Source organism: Ursus arctos, unplaced genomic scaffold (genome assembly GCF_023065955.2).
Source record: "Ursus arctos isolate Adak ecotype North America unplaced genomic scaffold, UrsArc2.0 scaffold_1, whole genome shotgun sequence".
In the NCBI taxonomy this organism is placed as follows: Eukaryota; Metazoa; Chordata; class Mammalia; order Carnivora; family Ursidae; genus Ursus; species Ursus arctos.
This window is the reverse complement of record NW_026622763.1, coordinates 4,056,210-4,075,678: the sequence shown is the minus strand read 5'-3', so window position 1 is coordinate 4,075,678 and position 19,469 is coordinate 4,056,210. Positions and strand designations below refer to the sequence as shown.

The window sequence follows — 19,469 nt, the reverse complement described above, 5'->3', positions numbered from 1 at the left end:
CTAATGTAATAAGGAAGTATATGAAAAATGGAGAATTGCTAACATGTTCCATTTTAGCTTTCAAGAAAAATAGCCATGTTTTCCCTCTACAAAAGAAATCTTTTGTAATAAACATTCTGAAATTTGAATTTAAAAGTGTGTTTGGTTGCCTCATTTTTCTTTTCTTCAGATATATAACAAAGTAAGGACTGGAGAAAAAGTAAAAGTTGAACATGTGGTCAGTGTCCTAGAGAAGAAGTATCCATATGTTGAAGTGAATAGCATTTTGGGGATTGACTCTGCTTATGATCGGAATCGGAAGGTAAGAAATTCTTGGCACTTCTCATTGGACCGCAACAGTATGCTTTCCTTACCTCCCTTTTTTGGGGAGTTGTTATTAATAAAGGTAGTAGTGGTTAAAGTATTTAGGTACTTAGCATTTAACAGTTTAAAAACCAGGTTACTTTTCTGTGTTTGTGAATGCAATTTATATTTCAATTTCAATATATTTCATTCTTATATTTATATTTCAATTTCAGTTATATTTCAGTGCGTTATATTTCAATTTAAATTTCAGCTTATATTTCAGTCATTCATTTTTAGCTGGCATATTAACTATTAAATTGAAAAACAGATTTCTTTTACACAGTGCAGTGGTAGTACTTGTGTGATGTATGTTCCACATAAAAGCTATTAGAAGTGTATGATGTATGCTTGCCAGGATATGACTTATATTGATGTTGTTTCGGCTAAAGATAAAAATATATTAAGACATGTAGTTAACAGAATGGCAAAGTTTGATAATAAGTTTATAGGGAAATATTTAAAATTTTTATTTAAAGATAATACTATTTTTTGTGAGACATTAAATACAGTAAAAGGACCTTTATCTGTTACAGGCAGGAACAAGCTAGTCAGTTTATTGAAAATAAATGTTTAAGCAAGGAATCTAAAAACATTTCTGAGATATTTTAATTTAAAACAATAAAAATGTATTTACAAACTTTTTTTACTTTTAAGTGAAGGACATGTTTCTTCATGGTTCAGTCTTGGTAGGTTGTATGCTTCTAGAAGTGTATCCATTTCTTCTCTCCATAAATTGTTCATAGAAGTCTCATGATCCTTTGTACCACAGAAATGTGGTGTCAGTTCTGATTTTATCTAATTTTTTTTCTCTTTATTTGTCTAGCAAAAGGCTTTTTGCCGATTTTATCTTTTGAAAAAACAGCTTAGTTTCATTGAACTTTTCTATTTGTTTTTCTGATCTCTGATCTTTGTTTTTTTCCTTCAGCTAAATTTGGGTTTAGTTCTTTTTTTACCTGGTGCCTGGTGGTGTAAAGTTAGGCTTCTTATTCGAGATCTTTCTTTTTTCTTAATGTCGGTATTTATCACTATAAAATTCCTTATCAGAACTATTTTTGCTGCATCCTGTAAGTTTTGGTGCAGTATGTTTCCATTTTTGTTTTTCAAAATGTTTCTTTATTTCACTTTTGATTTATTCTTTGACTCACTGATTAAGGAGTTTGTTGTTTAATTTCTACATATTTGCAAATTTTCCAGCTTTCCTCATGTTACTGATTTCTAGAATATTTCGTATGTGCTTAAGAAGCCGTGTATTCTGCTGCCGTTGGATGGAATATTCTATATATGTCTTTTAGATCCATTTGGTTTAAAGTATAATTAAATTCCAGTGTTTCCTTACTAATTTCTGTTTGGATTATCCGTTGTTGATAGTGAGGTTTTGAATTCCTCTACTCATATTGTGGTGTTGTCTGTTTCCCTTGAGAGTTATTACAAGCGTGTTTTCTGTTGCCACTTTTAAGACTTTGTCTTTTATTTTTGACAGTTTTATTATAATGTGTCTTGCAGAGGATCTCTTTAAGTTGATTTTGTTTGGTAACCTGTAAGCTTCATGAACTTCAGTATCAAATCTCTCCCCAGATTTGGGGACTTCTCAGCCATTATTTCTTTAAATAAGTTTTTGATCCTTTCTCTATCCTCTTGTCTCCTTCTGGAGCTCTAGTAATTTGTAAATCATCTAGATAATATTTCTTTAATTCTTTTTGTTCTTGTTCTCCTCTGGATAATTTCAAAGTTCCTGTCTTCTGACTCACAGATTCTTTTTTCTGCTTGATCCATTCTGATATTAATGCTATTTCATTTTTCTTTTCATTTATTGTATTCTTTGGCTTCAGAATATCTGTTTGGTTCTTTTTTATGATTTCTGTCTCTCATTAAAAGTGAAATTTCATTTGTGGGGTTTTTTTTTTGAATTTTGTTCAATTATTTTTCTATGTTTTCTTGTAATTGAGTTTCCCTTTAAACAACTTTTGAATTCATCTTTGGGTAATTCACAGATATCCATTTCTTTGGAATTGGTTACTGAAAGATTATTGTGATCCTTTGGTGCTATCATGCTTTCTTGATGTTCCTTGCAGTTTTGTGTTGCTTTTTTGCATTTGAGGTAGCAGTCACCTCCCACAGTCTCTACTAACTGCCTTTAGGAGAGAAGTACCTTTTCTCACACCTGCTAGGAATTCTGAGGCTTTCTCAGGCCATCTGTGGATACATACGCTCCATACTTGTGTACAGAATTCTTAAGCATGCCTAACTTTTCGATTCTACAGTGCCCAAGGCTGGGTGCTGGCTGCCCTTCTTTTTGTTTTCCCTAAGGTGGACTTAATGCTCCAGTATTTTGTCTCTCTGACCCACATGTTTGGGCTGGCTTTCTGTGCTAGTTCACAAGCCATCTGGTAAAGCTCACTCTTGCCACCACTGTCAGGAGCATACACAGGGAGCTGGCCACAGGGTGAGGGTGAGTGTAGGTGGGTGTGTCCATGAGCCATAAATGGGATCTGTGGATGAAGTGTCCCCCGTAGCTAATGGGTAGGCTTCTTGATGGAGTCCATGATGCAATAAGTAGGATCTATCCCCTTTAAGTGCTTTCTGAGTACCATCTGCTGCCCTCTTTAGCCTTTTTCTACCTCCAGTCACACAGTTCACAATTCGGTACTCTAGATGGGATAAGAGAGAAATGAGCCTCTTTGGCAGTATTCCTTATAGTGGGGGAAGTTGAATGCTTGCTCACCGGCTCACTTGCTGTCAGGTCTCCCCTGCAGGAGAAATCATGGGCCCAGATCTCTTGGTCCTAAGCTGTGCTGCTTTGGGGGAGGGCTGATGGAAGTGAAGTCAGACTGTTCTTCTTATCTTCTCCAATGCATCCAGTCTCATATTTTTTTGCTCCATTGGTATATTACAACTTCTCTGCTGGAAACCTGGACTTACACAAAGGCTCTCTCGTCTAAAGGTGATTGCTTAAGACAGCTTTTCCCAAGGGTTCTCAGGCTGTAGAGCCAGTTGATGAGCCAATGCAGGGTCCACAGACAGGGTTGAAGTCTGTATGCCTTTTACGTGATGCATGGGTAGGTGAACCTTCTTCTGGGTTCCTTGGCATATGGTGCTGGATCCCAAACCTTCCACAAAGGCAGTTTTGTCTATGGATAGATGCCAAATTATTGTTCGGGATTGGGAAGGACCAATGACGTATGTTCTCTTCAGCCACAATACTGATGTCACTCCTGCTTTAGTGTTAAGTCCCTTAGTTTTAAAGTGTTAAGTCAGGGATTAAGAAGTTGTGGTCCATATATACAATGGAATATTACTCAGCTATCAGAAAGAACGAGTTCTCAACATTTGCTACAACATGGACGGCACTGGAGGAGATAATGCTAAGTGAAATAAGTCAAGCAGAGAAAGACAACTATAATATGATTTCTCTCATCTATGGAACATAAGAACTAGAATGATCAGTAGGTGAAGAAAGGGATAAAGAAAGGGGGGAGGTAATCAGAAGGGGGAATGAAACATGAGAGACTATGGACTATGAGAAACAAACTGAGGACTCCAGAGGGGAGGGGGGTGGGGGAATGGGATAGGCCGGTGATGGGTAGTAAGGAGGGCACATATTGCATGGTGCACTGGGTGTTATACACAACTAATGAATCATCGAGCCTTGCATCGAAAACCGGGGATGTACTGTATGGTGACTAACATAATATAATAAAAAATCATTATAAAAAAAAAAAATAAAGTGTTAAGTCAGGTTTAGTGTTACAGCTGGTCATGAGGTCTATTTAGGGTAAGCTGAACATAGTTCCATTGTTCTGTTGTATCCTTCTGTTCACTCACTTGCCTTATGTGTTTTTTCTTTTTTTTAAAGATTTTATTTATTTATTCGACAGAGATAGAGACAGCCAGCGAGAGAGGGAACACAAGCAGGGGGAGTGGGAGAGGAAGAAGCAGGCTCATAGTGGAGGAGCCTGATGTGGGGCTCGATCCCAGAATGCCGGGATCATGCCCTGAGCCAAAGGCAGACGCTTAACCGCTGTGCCACCCAGGTGCCCCGCCTTATGTGTTTTTTAAAATAAAACTGATATGGTGTCCAGCGATTTTCTAGATAAACACAAACAACAAGAGTAATAACTCTGTAGAAAAAGAATAGGTGAAATAAAAGGAAAGAAGGGCCACTTTGGGAATACCAAAGAATTGAGGGAATTCATGAGGTTTTCTCAAGCCTTACATTTGGAAAATGTTTAACTTTATTTTTTAATTTTTAATTTTATTTTTTTTCCCTTGGAAGGGAGAAGTGCCTGATTTTCCCCCAGTGTGCTGGCTTGCTTGCTCTTTACCATTTTAACATTAGATCTTATGTTGTTTAAAAATTTTCAAGTGTAGTTAACATGCAGTAGATATTAGTTTCAGATGTATAATATAAAGATCCACCAATTCTATACACTACTCAGTGCTTGTCATGATAAGTGTACTCTTGATCCCCTTTATCTCTTTCACTCATCTCCTCACCTGGAAAACGTTTCACTTTAATTTTCTCTCATTCTACTGAAGAAAGAGTACATATTGCCTTTTCATTGTGGATGATTGCTATAGCAAAGATATTTTCTTGAGAAATACTGGACACATTGAGAAAAAGGATATTTTTACATGTGTTGAAATCTTGATTTTACTGATGAATCAAATAAATGTGTCAGAGACCTAGCTCCTCAGTAGTTTCCCAGTCTTGGCTCTTTTCTTCATCTGTACTGATTAGAGGCCCTTCCTATGTAAGCAAATCATCTTATGCCATTTAATTTCCTAGCCATTTGAGTAAACATACTTTCATGACAAGGATGTTGTGAGATTCCCAGAAGTACTGAGAATCTAATGATTCTTATTAGATTTTCAAAACTGTAGCAGCTGTGCTTCCACATGAAAAAGCCCAAGAAAACAGATTCTTTTGAAAAATTTTTGAGGAGGAATGAATTCCTTTAGCAATTGTTATTACACTTACAAATACTTGTACTGGGGTGCCTGGGTGGCTCAGTTGTTTAAGCAGCCTACTTGATTTCGGCTCAGGTCATGATCTCAGGGTCCTGGAATCAAACCCTACACTGGGCTCTGTTCTGGGCTGGGAGTCTGCTTTAGGATTTTTTCTCCCCCGCCCCTCCCCGCTTGCACATACGCGCTCTCTCTCAAATAAGTAAATAAAAATCTTAAAATAAATAAATAACTGTACCTTTTATTATAAATCTGAAGCTATGGTATCCTCTGTGTATGATATTAGAAAGTTGTAATTATTTGTACTAGGCAGTACAATTCAAGTAGAATTTTTTTTTTTGATTTTTTATTATATTAAGTTAGTCACCATACAGTACATCCCCGGTTTCCGATGTAAGGCTCAATGATTCATTAGTTGTGTATAACACCCAGTGCACCATGCAATACGTGCCCTCCTTACTACCCATCACCAGCCTATCCCATTCCCCCACCCTCCTCCCCTCTGAGGCCCTCAGTTTGTTTCTCATAGTCCATAGTCTCTCATGCTTCATTCCCCCTTCTGATTACCCCCCCTTTCTTTATCCCTTTCTTCCCCTACCGATCATCCTAGTTCTTATGTTCCATAGATGAGAGAAATCATATGATAGTTGTCTTTCTCTGCTTGACTTATTTCACTTAGCATTTTCTCCTCCAGTGCCGTCCATGTTGTAGCAAATGTTGAGAACTCATTCTTTCTGATAGCTGAGTAATATTCCATTGTATATATGGACCACAACTTCTTAATCCAGTCATCTGGTGAAGGGCATCTCGGCTCCTTCCACGATTTAGCTATTGTGGACATTGCTGCTATGAACATTGGGGTGCATATGGCCCTTCTCGTCACTACATCTGTATCTTTGGGGTAAACACCCAGTAGTGCAATGGCTGAATCATAGGGTAGCTCAATTTTTAACTTTTTAAGGGACCTCCACACTGTTTTCCAGAGTGGCTGTACCAACTTGCATTCCCACCAACAATGTAGGAGGGATCCCCTTTCTCCACATCCTCTCCAACAATTGTTGTCTCTTGCCTTGTCTATTTTTGCCGTTCTAACTGGCATAAGGTGGTATCTCAGTGTGGTTTTGATTTGAATTTCCTTGATGGCTAATGATTTTGAACATTTTTTCATGTGTCTGTTAGCCATTTGTATGTCTTCATTGGAAAAGTGTCTGTTCATATCTTCTGCCCATTTTTTGATTTGTTTATTTGTTTCTCGTGTATTGAGTTTGAGAAGTTCTTTGTAGATCTTGGATAACAGTCCTTTATCTGTAGTGTCATTTGCAAATATCTTCTCCCATTCCGTGGGCTGCCTCTTAGTTTTTCTGACTGTTTCCTTGGCTGTGCAGAAACTTTTAATCTTGATGAAGTCCCTTAAATTCATTTTATCTTTTGTTTCTCTTGCCTTTGGGGATGTGTCATGAAAAAGGTTGCTTTGGCCGATGTCGTAGAGGTTGTTGCCTATGTTCTCCTCTAGGATTTTGATGGATTCCTGTCTCACATCGAGGTCTTTCATCCATTTGGAGTTTATTTTTGTGTATGGTGTGAGATAGTGGTCAAGTTTCATTCTTTTGCATGTAGCTGTCCAATTTTCCCAGCACCATTTAGTGAAGAGACTGTCTTTTTCCCACCGGATGTTTTTTCCTGCTTTATCAAATATTAGTTGCCCAAAGAGCCGAGAGTCCATTTCTGGGCTCTCTATTCTGTTCCATTGGTCTATGTGTCTGTTTTTGTGCCAGTACCACATTGTCTTTGTGATCACAGCTTTGTAGTATAGCTCGAAATCCGGCATTGTGATGCTCCCAGCTTTGTTTTTCCTTTTCAACAGTTCCTTGGAGATTCGGGGCCTATTCTGTTTCCATACAAATTTAAGGACTATTTGTTCCAGTTCTTTAAAAAATGTCCTCGGTATTTTGATCGGGATAGCATTGAAAGTGTAGATTGCTCTGGGTAGCATGGACATTTTAACTATGTTAATTCTTCCGATCCATGAGCATGGAATATTTTTCCATCTTTTTGTGTCTTCTTCAATGTCTTTCAAGAGTGATTTGTAGTTTCTAGAATATAGGTCCTTTACGTCTCTGGTTAAGTTAATTCCAAGGTAACGTATGGTTTTTGGTGCTATTGTAAGTGGGATGGATTCCCTAATTTCTCTTTCTTTGGTCTCGTTATTCGTGTATAGAAATGCAACTGATTTCTGAGCGTTGATTTTGTATCCCGCCACGTTACTGAATTGCACTATAACTTCTAATAGTTTGGGAGTGGCTTCTTTTGGGTTTTCCATATGGAGTATCATGTCATCTGCGAAGAGAGACATTTTGACTTCTTCTTTGCCGATTCGAATACCTTTGATCCCTTTTTGTCGTCTGATTGCTGTTGCAAGGACTTCTAGTACTATGTTGAATAATAGTGGCGAGAGTGGGCATCCTTGTGGTGTTCCTGATCTTAAGGGAAAGGCTTCCAGCTTTTCCCCATTGAGAATAATATTTGCAGTAGGCTTTTCATAGATGGCTTTTATGAGATTGAGAAATGTACCTTCTATTCCTACACTCTGAAGGGTTTTAATCAGGAAAGGATGCTGTATTTTGTCAAATGCTTTTTCGGCATCGATTGAGAGGATCATATGGTTCCTGAGTCTTTTCTTGTTGATATGATGTATCACGCTGATTGATTTGCGACTATTGAACCACGCTTGCATCCCAGGTATGAATCCCACTTGATCGTGATGGATAATCCTTTTAATGAACTGTTGGATTCTATTAGCAAGTATCTTGTTGAGGATTTTGGCGTCCATATTCATTAGGGAAATCGGTCTGTAATTCTTCTTTTTGAGGGGGTCTTTGCCTGGTTTGGGGATCAAGGTAATATTGGCCTCATAGAATGAGTTTGGTAGCTTTCCTTCTGTTTCTATTTTTTGAAATAGCTTTAGGAGAATAGGTATTATTTCTTCTTTGAATGCTTGGTAGAATTCCCCAGTAAAACCATCCGGGCCTGTAGTTTTGTTGTTTGGAAAGTTGTTTATCACTGACTCAATTTCTTCATAATTAATTGGCCTGTTTAAGGAATCAATTTCTTCCGGTTTCAATCTTGGTAGTTTATAGGTTTCCAGGAAGGATTCCATCTCTTCCAGATTGCTTATTTTATTGGCATATAGCTGTTGATAAAAATTTCTAATAATCCTTCCATTTTCAATGGTGTTCGTTGTGACCTCTCCCTTTTCATTCATAATTTTAATAATCTGGGTCCTTTCTCTTTTCTTTTGGATAAGTGTTGCCAGTGGTCTGTCAATTTTATTGATTCTCTCCAAGAACCAGCTTCTAGTCCTGTTGATCTGTTCTACTGTACTTCTGGTTTCTGCTTGATTGATTTTAGCTCTAATTTTGGTCAACTGCTTCCTCGTGCGTGGATTAAGCCTGTCCCTCTGTTGCTGTTCCAGCTTCTTGAGGTGAGAATATAAAAACTGCATTTTAGATTTTTCTATTCTTTTGAGTGAGGCTTGGATGGCTATGTATTTTCCCTTTAGGACTGCCTTTGCAGTATCCCATAGGTTTTGGACTGTTGTATTTTCATTCTCATTGGTCTCCATAAATTGTTTAATTTGATTTTTGATTTCCTGGTTTATTGAGTCATTCCTGAGCAGGATGGTTCTTAGTCTCCAAGTGTTTGAATTTCTTCCAAATTTTTCCTTGTGGTTGAGTTCCAATTTCAGAGCATTGTGGTCTGAGAATATGCAGGGGATAATTTCAATCTTTTGGTATCGGTTGAGACCTGTTTTGTGTCCCAGAACATGGTCTATTCTTGAGAATGTTCCATGGGCATTAGAATAGAACGAGTATTCTTTGGTTCTGGGGTGTAGTGTTCTGTATATATCTATGAGGTCCAACTCGTCGAGTATGGCATTCAAAGCCTTTGATTCTTTGCTTAGTTTTTGCCAGGGTGTTCTGTCTATTTCTGATAGTGGAGTGTTGAGGTCCCCTACTATTAATGTATTTTTATTTATATGTCTCTTTATTCTGGTTAAGAGTTGGCTCGTGTATCTTGCTGCTCCCCTGTTGGGGGCATATATATTTATAATTGTCATATCCACTTGTTGAATACTTCCTTTAAGAATAATATAGTGCCCTTCTGCGTCTCTAACTAGTCTGTAGTTTAAAATCCAATTTATCTGATATGAGTATTGCTACCCCAGCTTTCTTTTGAGGTCCATTTGCGTGAAAGATGGTACTCCATCCCCTTACTCTCAGTCTGAATGCATCTTTGGGTTCGAAATGAGTCTCTTGTAGACAGCAAATGGATGGGTCATTTCTTGTTATCCAATCTGCAACCCTGTGGCGTTTTATGGGATGGTTCAAACCATTTACATTAAGACTGAGTACTGAGAGATATGATTTTAATGATGCCATGTTGCCTGTAAAGTCTTTGTTTGTATTGGCTGTGACTTTCTGTTCTGTATCACTCTTGGGGCCTTTTTACTTTTATAGAACCCCCTGTAATATCTCCTGTAGGGCTGGTTTCGTGGTTACGAAATTGGTTCGTGACTGGCGATTTTGAAATGTCTTTATTTCCCCATCAATTCTGAATGACAGCCTTGCTGGATAAAGGATCCTTGGCTGCATGTTTTTCTCTGAAAGAGCTTTAAATATGCTCCCCCAACCCTTTCTCTCATTCCAGGTCTGTGTAGACAGGTCTGATGTAATTCTGATGCCTTTGCCTTGGTACGTGAGAAATTTCTTTGCCCTGGCCGCTTTCAATACTGTATCCTTGGATCTAATATTTGCTAAATGCACTATGAAGTGACGTGGCGTAGGTTTGTCGTGGTTGAGCTTGGGAGGGGTCCTCTCTGCCTCTTGGACACGAATGTTTGTTTCCCTCGCTAGATTAGGGAAGTTTTCAGCTACAATTTGTTCAAATATCTCTTCTAGACCTCTGTTTTTCTCCACCCCCTCGGGGATGCCGATGATTCTAACATTGGATCGTTTCATTGAGTCAGTAATCTCCCGTAACCTACATTCGTGGGCGTGGATTTTTTAAAGACCATCGTCTGTTTTCATTTTTTCCTCTATTAACCCATCCTCCAATTCACTAACCCGTTCCTCTGCTTCTGTGACCCTGGCCGTCAGAGCCTCTAGTTTTGCCCGCATTTGTCTCATAGAATTTTTAATTTCTGTCAGATTCGCTCTCATTTCTGTCCTTAGGGATTCTATATTCTCAGTAACCTTTTCGTTAATAGTTTTTTCAATTCTACTCATCATTTTGACCATCATTACTCTGAATTCCATTTCTGTTACTTTGTTTACATCCATATCCATTATTTCTGTGGCAGAGGCCACAGACTCACTGTCTTTTCTTTGCTGGGGGGGCTTCTCCTTCTTGTCATTCTGATGCGGAGAGGCTGCGGGGTTGTCCAGAGCCCAAATTATTGACTGGGTCCCAGGCCATGCCCCTTGTTTTATAGGGATCTTAGGGATGTGGGCTTCTTCTTTAAAGATTTTATTTATTCATTTATTTATGTGGCAGCCAACCAGCAAGAGAGGGAACAGAAGCAGGGGAGTGGGAGAGGAAGAAGCAGGCTCCCAGCGGAGGAGCCCGATGAGGGACTCCTTTCCGGAATGCTGGGATCACGCCCTAAGCCGAAGACAGGCGCTCAATGACTGCGCCACCCAGGCGCCTCGGGTTGTGGGCTTCTTGATTTTTCAGCCTGCCTTCTGGGGGAGGGGCCTGCCGCGCCGATACTCAGGCAACCCTGTTTGGGTAGAGTCTCTGTGTCCCCTGCGAGGGGGGATGGGGATGGGTACTCTCTGAGCCGGTATTTCCCGGCTTTTGTTCTCTGGCGGCTTTTCCTGGCGGTTTGCTGTGCCTCTTCTGAGAGTGAGAGGAGCAGGGGCCGAATTTCAGCCTCTGTCACAGAACAGAGGGATTGCGGACCGTTCTCTACTAATGTTCTGGCCACTTTAACTCTGTTACTGTTGGTGCTGCTCAACCCTGCAGCGTCTGGGGATGTGCGCCCCACACCCGGTGTCCCAGCCCTCACTTCCAGGGCCGGCGTGTCTCTGTCCTTTGTGTTTCTAACGCCGCCAGCCGCCAGCCGCCCCGCGCACGCTCCGGAAGCTCCCGGTCTCAGTCTGGATCCAGTGAGCGCACCAGGATTCCGGTGTTCCGTGAGATGCCTGGTGGCGTGCGCACCCGTCTCACGGTCTCAGTCTGCTGTTTTGCGGGTGCCGTCCGCGAGCCCCGCCCGCTCTCCCGTGCAAGTGGCTACCGCTTCCCGGCGCCCGAACGCGGTGGCTCCCTCCCCCTTCCGTTTATCTTCCGATATCTGTGCACGGTTTCATGGTTCCCCGTTTCGTACCTCAATACTCAGCGCTGGAGATGTTCATTTGTAGAGATCCAGATGCATCTTCCTGCGTCTCATTGTTTAGGCTTGTCTGGTACCTATCCAGCTCGACTCGGGGGACCGGCTGAAAAAGGTGTCTCCTACTCCTCCGCCATCTTAACCGGAAGTCTCAAGTAGAATTTTTAAACTGAAGATAATGTAGTCTAATAGATGTATATTTATATCTTTCAAGCTAATAAGATAATAATATTTAAGAAAAGTCCTAACTTACACATGTAGACATTTTGTGTTTGGCATGTTAACTCTGAGTCCTTATTACTTTGAGTTATCATTTGTGAGTAGCTCATTCATAAGATCTTGCTTGTAATTATGAAGGTTTTAAAATTATTTATAGGTAACATTTTTAGTTATCATTGATAGAAATTCTCATGTAATTTTTAAGTTTGGCTTTTTGGTAATTAGGCTGCATTCTGTTACTTGGTCTGGTAAGTTATTTACAGTTTGTAAGAAAGGAAGATATATACAGTCAAAACATCTCCCTCCCACTCGTGATTTTCACTCAGTTGCCATTTCCAGAGAAAACCAGTGTTATTTCTTATGGTCACCTAAGAGTTATAATGTGGGTTTGGTTTTGTTTTGTAGGGGGGATAATTTTCAAAACTCAAAATATGTTAAAGTTGAGTTTTTAATGAATGTCTTTGAAATGGTTGAGACATCAAAGAACAGAATTAACATGGGAAGAATTTTAGAAGTGTAAATTTTAAAAGTATAAACTATGATATGTAGAAATGGCAGAAATCAAGGTAGAAGGCCTTTCTGCCTGTGCCATATTATCGTCCACCTGATAAGTCTGTACCATTAGTTACTGTTGTGGCTAGATCTGATTAGAACCTAATTAGTCTGTTGTTGACGATTGTTAGTTATACAATTGAAGTACTTTTCTATTTATATATAAATATATATAATTCTGCTATTTTCAGAAAGTATTAGTTCAAAGATATCTTACAAGAATGTTTTAAGGAATCCTTTTTACATCTTGGGTAGTGATGTAGATTTTACTTTGACAAGTTAGTCGGGTTTGTGGTTGATATCTAGGGGGAAGTACCCCTATACTGACTACCACAGAAGAATGTTCATCTTAGATATATTTACCTTTTTGTTGGCCTGGTATTTCCCTGCTAAGGAACCTCTGTTGTCTTGGAGAAGGAAAACGATTGGGCTTAGTATATTATGGAGCAATTTTCAAGCACTGTTTACCACCAGCCTTGTTTTGTTTTCTAGAAGTGTAATTTCTATGTTAGTGATAGGGATCCTTTTAAATTTAGATTGGGGTATAAATATTTCATCTCAGGCTATCTGCCCAGGAGCACTCATAATTTATGGCAGTCTGTCATTGTGCTTTCCATAATGATAGCCTCTAGCCACATGTGGATTTTAAAATGAAAATTAATTAATTTCAGGTGTTCAGTAGTTACATGTGGTTAGTGGCTACTGCATTGGACAGCAAAGATAGGATAGCTCCATCATTGTTGATAGGTCTGTTATACGTCTTGGCTATGGTATATGTAATTAAAGTTTGGTAGCCTGGGTAGCTTAAAATTACCCTCATCCCCAAATCACTTCCTAATTTGCAAGGTTTTGTGGTTTTACAAAAACTCAGTAATCAGTTTCATATTACCCAGTAGGATATTAAGTGTGTCTCTTCTGATATTTCTTTAAAGGCATTTCTTTAGTTATTTCTTGGTGACCATATTTCTGTTGATTTTACTTTTCTCGTTAGCACATGTATGTATGAAAAATATGCTTTGTTCCATTTGTTTCATGAAGGACAAAAGATGTTTGTGGTCCCTTGTGTTTCAGGAAGCGAGAGGCTACTATGAGCAGACTGGGGTTGGTCCACTGCCTGTTGTTCTGTTTAACGGAATGCCCCTTGAAAAGGAACAGTTAGATCCTGATGAGTTGGAAACCATCACAATGCATAAAATCCTGGAGACCACAACCTTCTTCCAAAGAGCAGTGTACTTGGTGAGTGGTATTTCAAGGGTGATTTTGAAAGAGAATGGTTTGCTTACGTTTTTATAGACTCTGTAGTAAGCAATAATATTCTTTAAGTATTACTGTTTTTTATACACCACTTGTTATTGGTTTGTAGATTCCCAGCAAGTTGTGCTATAATGAAAATATTCACAAGACTTTCTGTACATTGTATTCGAAATAGCTAAATTTATTGTTGTCAAGATTAAATGTTTAAATGTTTATTTAAAAAATTCTAAAGAACTGGGGCACCTGGGTGGTGCAGTCGTTAAGCGTCTGCCTTCGGCTCAGGGCGTGATCCCGGCATTCTGGGATCGAGTCCCACATCAGGCTCCTCTGCCAGGAGCCTGCTTCTTCCTCTACCTGCCCCCCTGTTTGTGTTTCCTCTCTTGCTGGCTGTCTCTGTCAAACAAATAAAATCTTAAAAAAAAAAAAAATTCTAAAGAACTTAACATTTGTAAGAGACATTTGTTCTACTTGTAAGGAATTTTGACTTAGGAAAGACTCAAATATTATATATTTATATTTTATATTTATATAATTTATATATATAGTTATTGTCAAGACATAATTCACATGCCTAAAACTCAGTATTTTAAAGTGGACAATTCAGTGTATTTAGTGTATACACAGATTTATGCAAGTTTAACCTCTGTGTAATGTTAGAACATTATCGTTACCCCTAAAATCCAGTGCCCTGTAGCATTCACTCTGCATTTGCTTCTATCCTAGACCCTGGCAACTATAAATCTATTTTCTTTCTCTATGGATTTGCCTATTTTGGACATTTAATATTGTATGATTTGGGACATAAATATTGGTCTTTTTAAAAAAAAATTTTTATTTTATTATGTATGTTAGTCACTGTACAGTACATCATTAGTTTTTGATGTAGTGTTCCATGATTCATTGTTTGCATATAACACCCAGTGCTCCATGCAATACGTGCCCTCCTTAATACCCGTCACCAGGCTAACCCATCCCCCCCCCGAAACCCTCAGTTTGTTTCCCATTGTCCATAGTCTGTCATGGTTTGTCTCCCCCTCTGATTTCCCCCCTTCATTTTTCTCTTCCTTTTAATGTCCTCCATGCTATTCCTTATGTTCCATATATGAGTGAAACCATAAGATAATTGTCATTCTCTGCTTGACTTATTTCACTTAGCATAATCCCTTCCAGTTTCATCCATGTCGATGCAAATGTTGGATATTCATCCTTTCTGATGGCTGAGTAATGTTCTGTTGTATATATGGATCACATCTTCTTTATCCATTCATCTGTTGAAGGCATGTCGGCTCCTTCCACAGTTTGGCTATTGTGGACATTGCTGCTATGAACATTGGGTGCATGTGCCCCTTCTTTTCACTACATCTGTATCTTTGGGGTAAATATCCAGTAGTGCATTTGCTGAGTCATAGGGTAGCTCTATTTTTAACTTTGTGAGGAACCTCCGTACTGTTTTCCAAAGTGTCTGTACCAGCTTGCATGCCCACCAACAGTGTAAGAGGGTTCCCCTTTCTCCACATCCTCTCCAACATTTGTTGTTTTTGCCTTGTCAATTTTTGCCATTCTAACTGGTGTAAGGTGGTATCTCAGTGTGGTTTTGATTTGAATTTCCCTGATGGCTAATGATGTTGAGCATTTTTTCATGTGTCTGTTAGCCATTTGTATGTCTTCTTTGGAGAAGTGTCTGTTCATGTCTTCTGCCCATTTTTTTGACTTGATTATTTGTTTTTGGTTTTAAAAATTTTTTTTTTATTTTATTATGTTAGTCACCATACAGTACAGATTATTTGTTTTTTTGGTGTTGAGTTTCAGAAGTTCTTTATAGATCTTGGATACCAGCCCTTTATCTGTGGTGTCATTTGCAAATATCTTCTCCCATTCTGTGAGTTGCCTCTTTGTTTTGTTGACTGTTTCCTTTGCTGTGCAGAAGCTCTTTATCTTGATGAAGTCCTAAAAGTTCATTTTCGCTTTTGTTGCCCTTAGCTTTGGAGATGTGTCTTGAAAGAAGTTGCTGTGTCTGACGTTGAAGTTTTCCTCTAGGATTTTGATGGATTCCTGTCTCAAATTGAGGTCTTTCATCCATTTAGAGTTTATCTTTGTGTATGGTGTAAGAGAATGGTTGAGTTTCATTCTTCTGTGTATAGCTATCCAGTTTTTTCAGCACCATTTATTGAAGAGACTGTCTTTTTTCTGTTGGATGTTTTTTCCTGCTTTGTCGAAGATTAGTTAACCATAGAGTTGAGGGTCCATATCTGGGCTCCCTATTGTGTTTCATTGATGTATGTGTCTGTTTTTGTGCCAGTACTTTGCTGTCTTTGTGATCACTGCTTTGTAATATAGGTTGAAGTCAGGCAATGTGATGCCCCCAGCTTTGGTTTTCTTTTTCAACATTTCCTTGGCGATTCAGGGTCTTTTCTGGTTCCATACAAATTTTAGGAATGTTTGTTCCAGCACTTTGAAAAATGCCATTGGTATTTTGATCGGGATGGCGTTAAAGTATAGATCACTCTGGGCAGCATAGACATTTTAACAATGTTTATTCTTTCGATCCATGAGCATGGAGTGTTTTTCCATCTTTTTGTGTCTTCCTCAATGTCTTTCAAAAGTGTTTTGTAGTTTCTAGAGTATAGATCCTTTCCCTTTTTGGTTAGGTTTATTCCAAGGTATCTTATGGTTTTGATGCTATTGTAAATGGAATCAATTCCCCAATTTCTCTTTTTTCAGTCTCATTGTTAGTGTATAGGAAAGCGGCTGGTTTCTGTGCATTGATTTTGTATCCTGCCACATTACTGAATTGTTGTATGAGTTCTAGTAATTTGGGGGTGGAATCTTCTGGGTTTTCCACATAAAGTATCATGTCATCTGCAAAGAGAGAGAGTTTGACTTCTTTGCCAATTTGGATGCCTTTTATTTCTTTTTGTTGTCTGATTACTGAGGCTAGGACTTTTAGCACTATGTTGAACAATAGCATCCCTGTCGTGTTCCTGACCTTAAGGGAAAAGCTCTCAGCTTTCCCCCATTCATAATGATATTCACTGTGGGCTTTTCGTAGATGGTTTTTATGAAATTGAGGAATGTACCCTCTATTCCTACACTCTGAAGAGTTTTAATCAGGAAAAGATGCTGTATTTTGTCAAATGCTTTTTCTGCATCAGTTGAGAGGATCATATGGTTCTTCTTGTCTCTTCTCTTATTAATGTGTTCTATCACATTGATTGAGTTGTGAATGTTGAATCACCCTTGCATCCCAGGAATAAATCCCAATTTGTGGTGATGGATAATCCTTTTAATGGACTATTGGATCCTGTTAGCTAGGATCTTGTTGAGAATTTTGGCATCCATATTCATTAGGGATATTGGTCTGTAATTCTCCTTTTTGATGGGGTCTTTGCCTGGTTTTGGGATCAGGGTAATGCTGGCCTCATAGAATGAGTTTGGAAGTTTTCCTTCTCTTTCTATTTTTTGAAACAGCTTCAGGAGAATAGGTATTATTTTTTCTTTGAATGTTTGGTTGATTCCCCTGGGAATCCATCAGACCCTGGACTCTTGTTTTTGGGAGGTTTTCTATCACTGCTTCAATTTCATTACTGGTTATTGGTCTGTTCAGATTGTCAGTTTCTTCCTATTCCAGTCTTGGTAGTTTATCAGGTTTCAGGAAGGCATCCATTTCTTCCAGGTTGCTTAATTTGTTAGCATATAGTTGTTGATAATAATTTCTAATAATTGTTTCTCTTTCCTTGGTGTTAGTCGTGATCTCTCCCCTTTCATTCATAATTTTATTAATTTGTGTCCTTTCTCTTTTCTCTTGGATAATCCTGGCCAGTGGTTTATTGATCTTATTAATTTTTTCAAAGAACCGGCTTCTAGTTTCGTTGATCTGCTCTGCTGTATTTCTGGTTTCTAATTCATTGATCTCTGCTCTAATCTTAATTATTTCTCTTCTACTGCTTGGCTTAGGCTTTATTTATTGATCTTTCTCTAGTTCTTTAATATGTAAAGTTAGTTTGTGTATTTGGGATTTTTCTGTTTTTTTTGAGTGAGACTTGGATGGCTGTGTATTTCCCCCTTAGGACCACCTTTACAGTATCCTATGGGTTTTGGACTGATGTGTTTTCATTCTCATTGGTTTCCATGAATTGTGTAACTTCTTTGATTCCGTGGTTTACCCAAACATTCTTTTTTTTTTTTTCTCAAAGATTTTATTTAGTTATGTGACAGAGAGACAGCCAGCGAAAGAGGGAACACAAGCAGGGGGAGTGGGAGAGGAGAAGCAGGCTCCCAGCCGAGGAGCCCAATGTGGGACTCGATCCCGGAACACTAGGATCACGCCCTGAGCCGAAGGCAGACGCTTAACGACTGCGCTACCCAGGCGCCCCTTACCCAAACATTCTTAAGCAGGGTGGTATTTAGCTTCTAAATGTTTGAATTTCTTCCAAATCTTTTTTGTGATTGAGTTCCAGTTTCAGTGCATTGTGGTGTGAGAATACGCAGGGAATAATCTTAGTCTTATGGTTGAGAACTGATTCGTGATGCAGTATGTGGTCTATCTGGAGAAAGTTTCATGTTCATTTACCCTTCACTTTTAAGTGATAGTTTGCTTGGATATGGAATTCTTGGTTGATGATCTTTTCCTTTTAGCACTTTTAATCGGCCATTCCATTGCCATTTGATCTCTGTAGGTTCTCTTGAGAAACTAGCTGTTAATCTTATTGAGGATCCAGTCTGTTAGGAATCTCTTCTTGTTCCTGTTTTCAGGGTCTTTTATTTGTGTTTCATTTTGGACATTTCATTAATTTGTCTAGGTGTGGAGCTATGAATTTTCCTACATGGAGTACATTACATTTGTTAAATATGAAAATTAGGAGCTTTCCTTCCAATCATTTTTTCTCATAGTCTTTCTGCCTGTAATGACACCAAACTACTCAGAGTTAGGCCAAATGTGACAGTTTAAGGACATAATTTCCTACAAGGTTGCCTTCATTTCAGACACTAGCCACAAGTTTGGAGGTCCCCAGATCACCCTCACTTAGTATGAACTGGCTAAAAATGAGGGGCACTTAATACCCTCCTCAGTTTTGGTAATTTGCTAGAATAGCTTACAGAGTTCAGGATAGTGCTATGCTTAAAATTTGTGTTATGATAATAAAATAATGCAAATGTGAACCAGCCCAAAGGTGAGGTGCATAGGGCAAGGTTTGGAAAGGTTCCAAACATAAAGATTCTGTTATCTTCTCCCTGTGAAGTAAGGATAACATTGCCTTTTCTGCTCATTGGTGTGTGATAGCACGTGGGGTATTGCCAACCAAGGAAGCTCAGCCAAGTTTTGGTGTAAGAATTTTTACTGGGGCTTCCTGTTTAGCCATAATTGATAGAATCATCGGTTACATGATTGAATTCAGTCTCTAGCCCCTCTTCCTGTTTCCAGAGATCAGACTGATAACTATGCTGCTCAAAACCCCAACCATCTAACCACATGGTTGTCTTTCTGGCTTGGGCAGCCCTCTCTGAGTTGTCTCATTAGCATAAACTGTCTAAAGGCCCACCTTGAGTCACCTCATTAGTATAAACTATTACGTGTAATCCCCCCCATGAATAACAAAGATGCCTCTCCTATCACTCAGAAAACTCCAGGATTAAGAAGTTACTTTAATGAGGGCACCAGCCAAATTCTTAATTACACACTCTCTCTCTTCCTTTCCTCTCCTGCATAGATGCATATATTGATACTCTGTAGTATCCCCACAAGTCT

General features: G+C 38.9%; 1 protein-coding gene across 4 annotated transcripts in view; it reads left to right on the top strand.

The window, feature by feature from the left end:
- UGGT1 (UDP-glucose glycoprotein glucosyltransferase 1) overlaps positions 1 to 19,469 on the top strand; it is a 130,522-nt gene that overhangs the window by 58,658 nt on the left and 52,395 nt on the right. For all 4 annotated transcript variants that reach the window (XM_048214150.2, XM_026510242.4, XM_026510241.4 and 1 more), the window contains 2 exons: positions 170 to 301; positions 13,541 to 13,705. In XM_048214150.2, the coding sequence (XP_048070107.1) occupies positions 170 to 301; positions 13,541 to 13,705 (297 nt within the window). The remainder of the gene's footprint in view (positions 1 to 169; positions 302 to 13,540; positions 13,706 to 19,469) is intronic.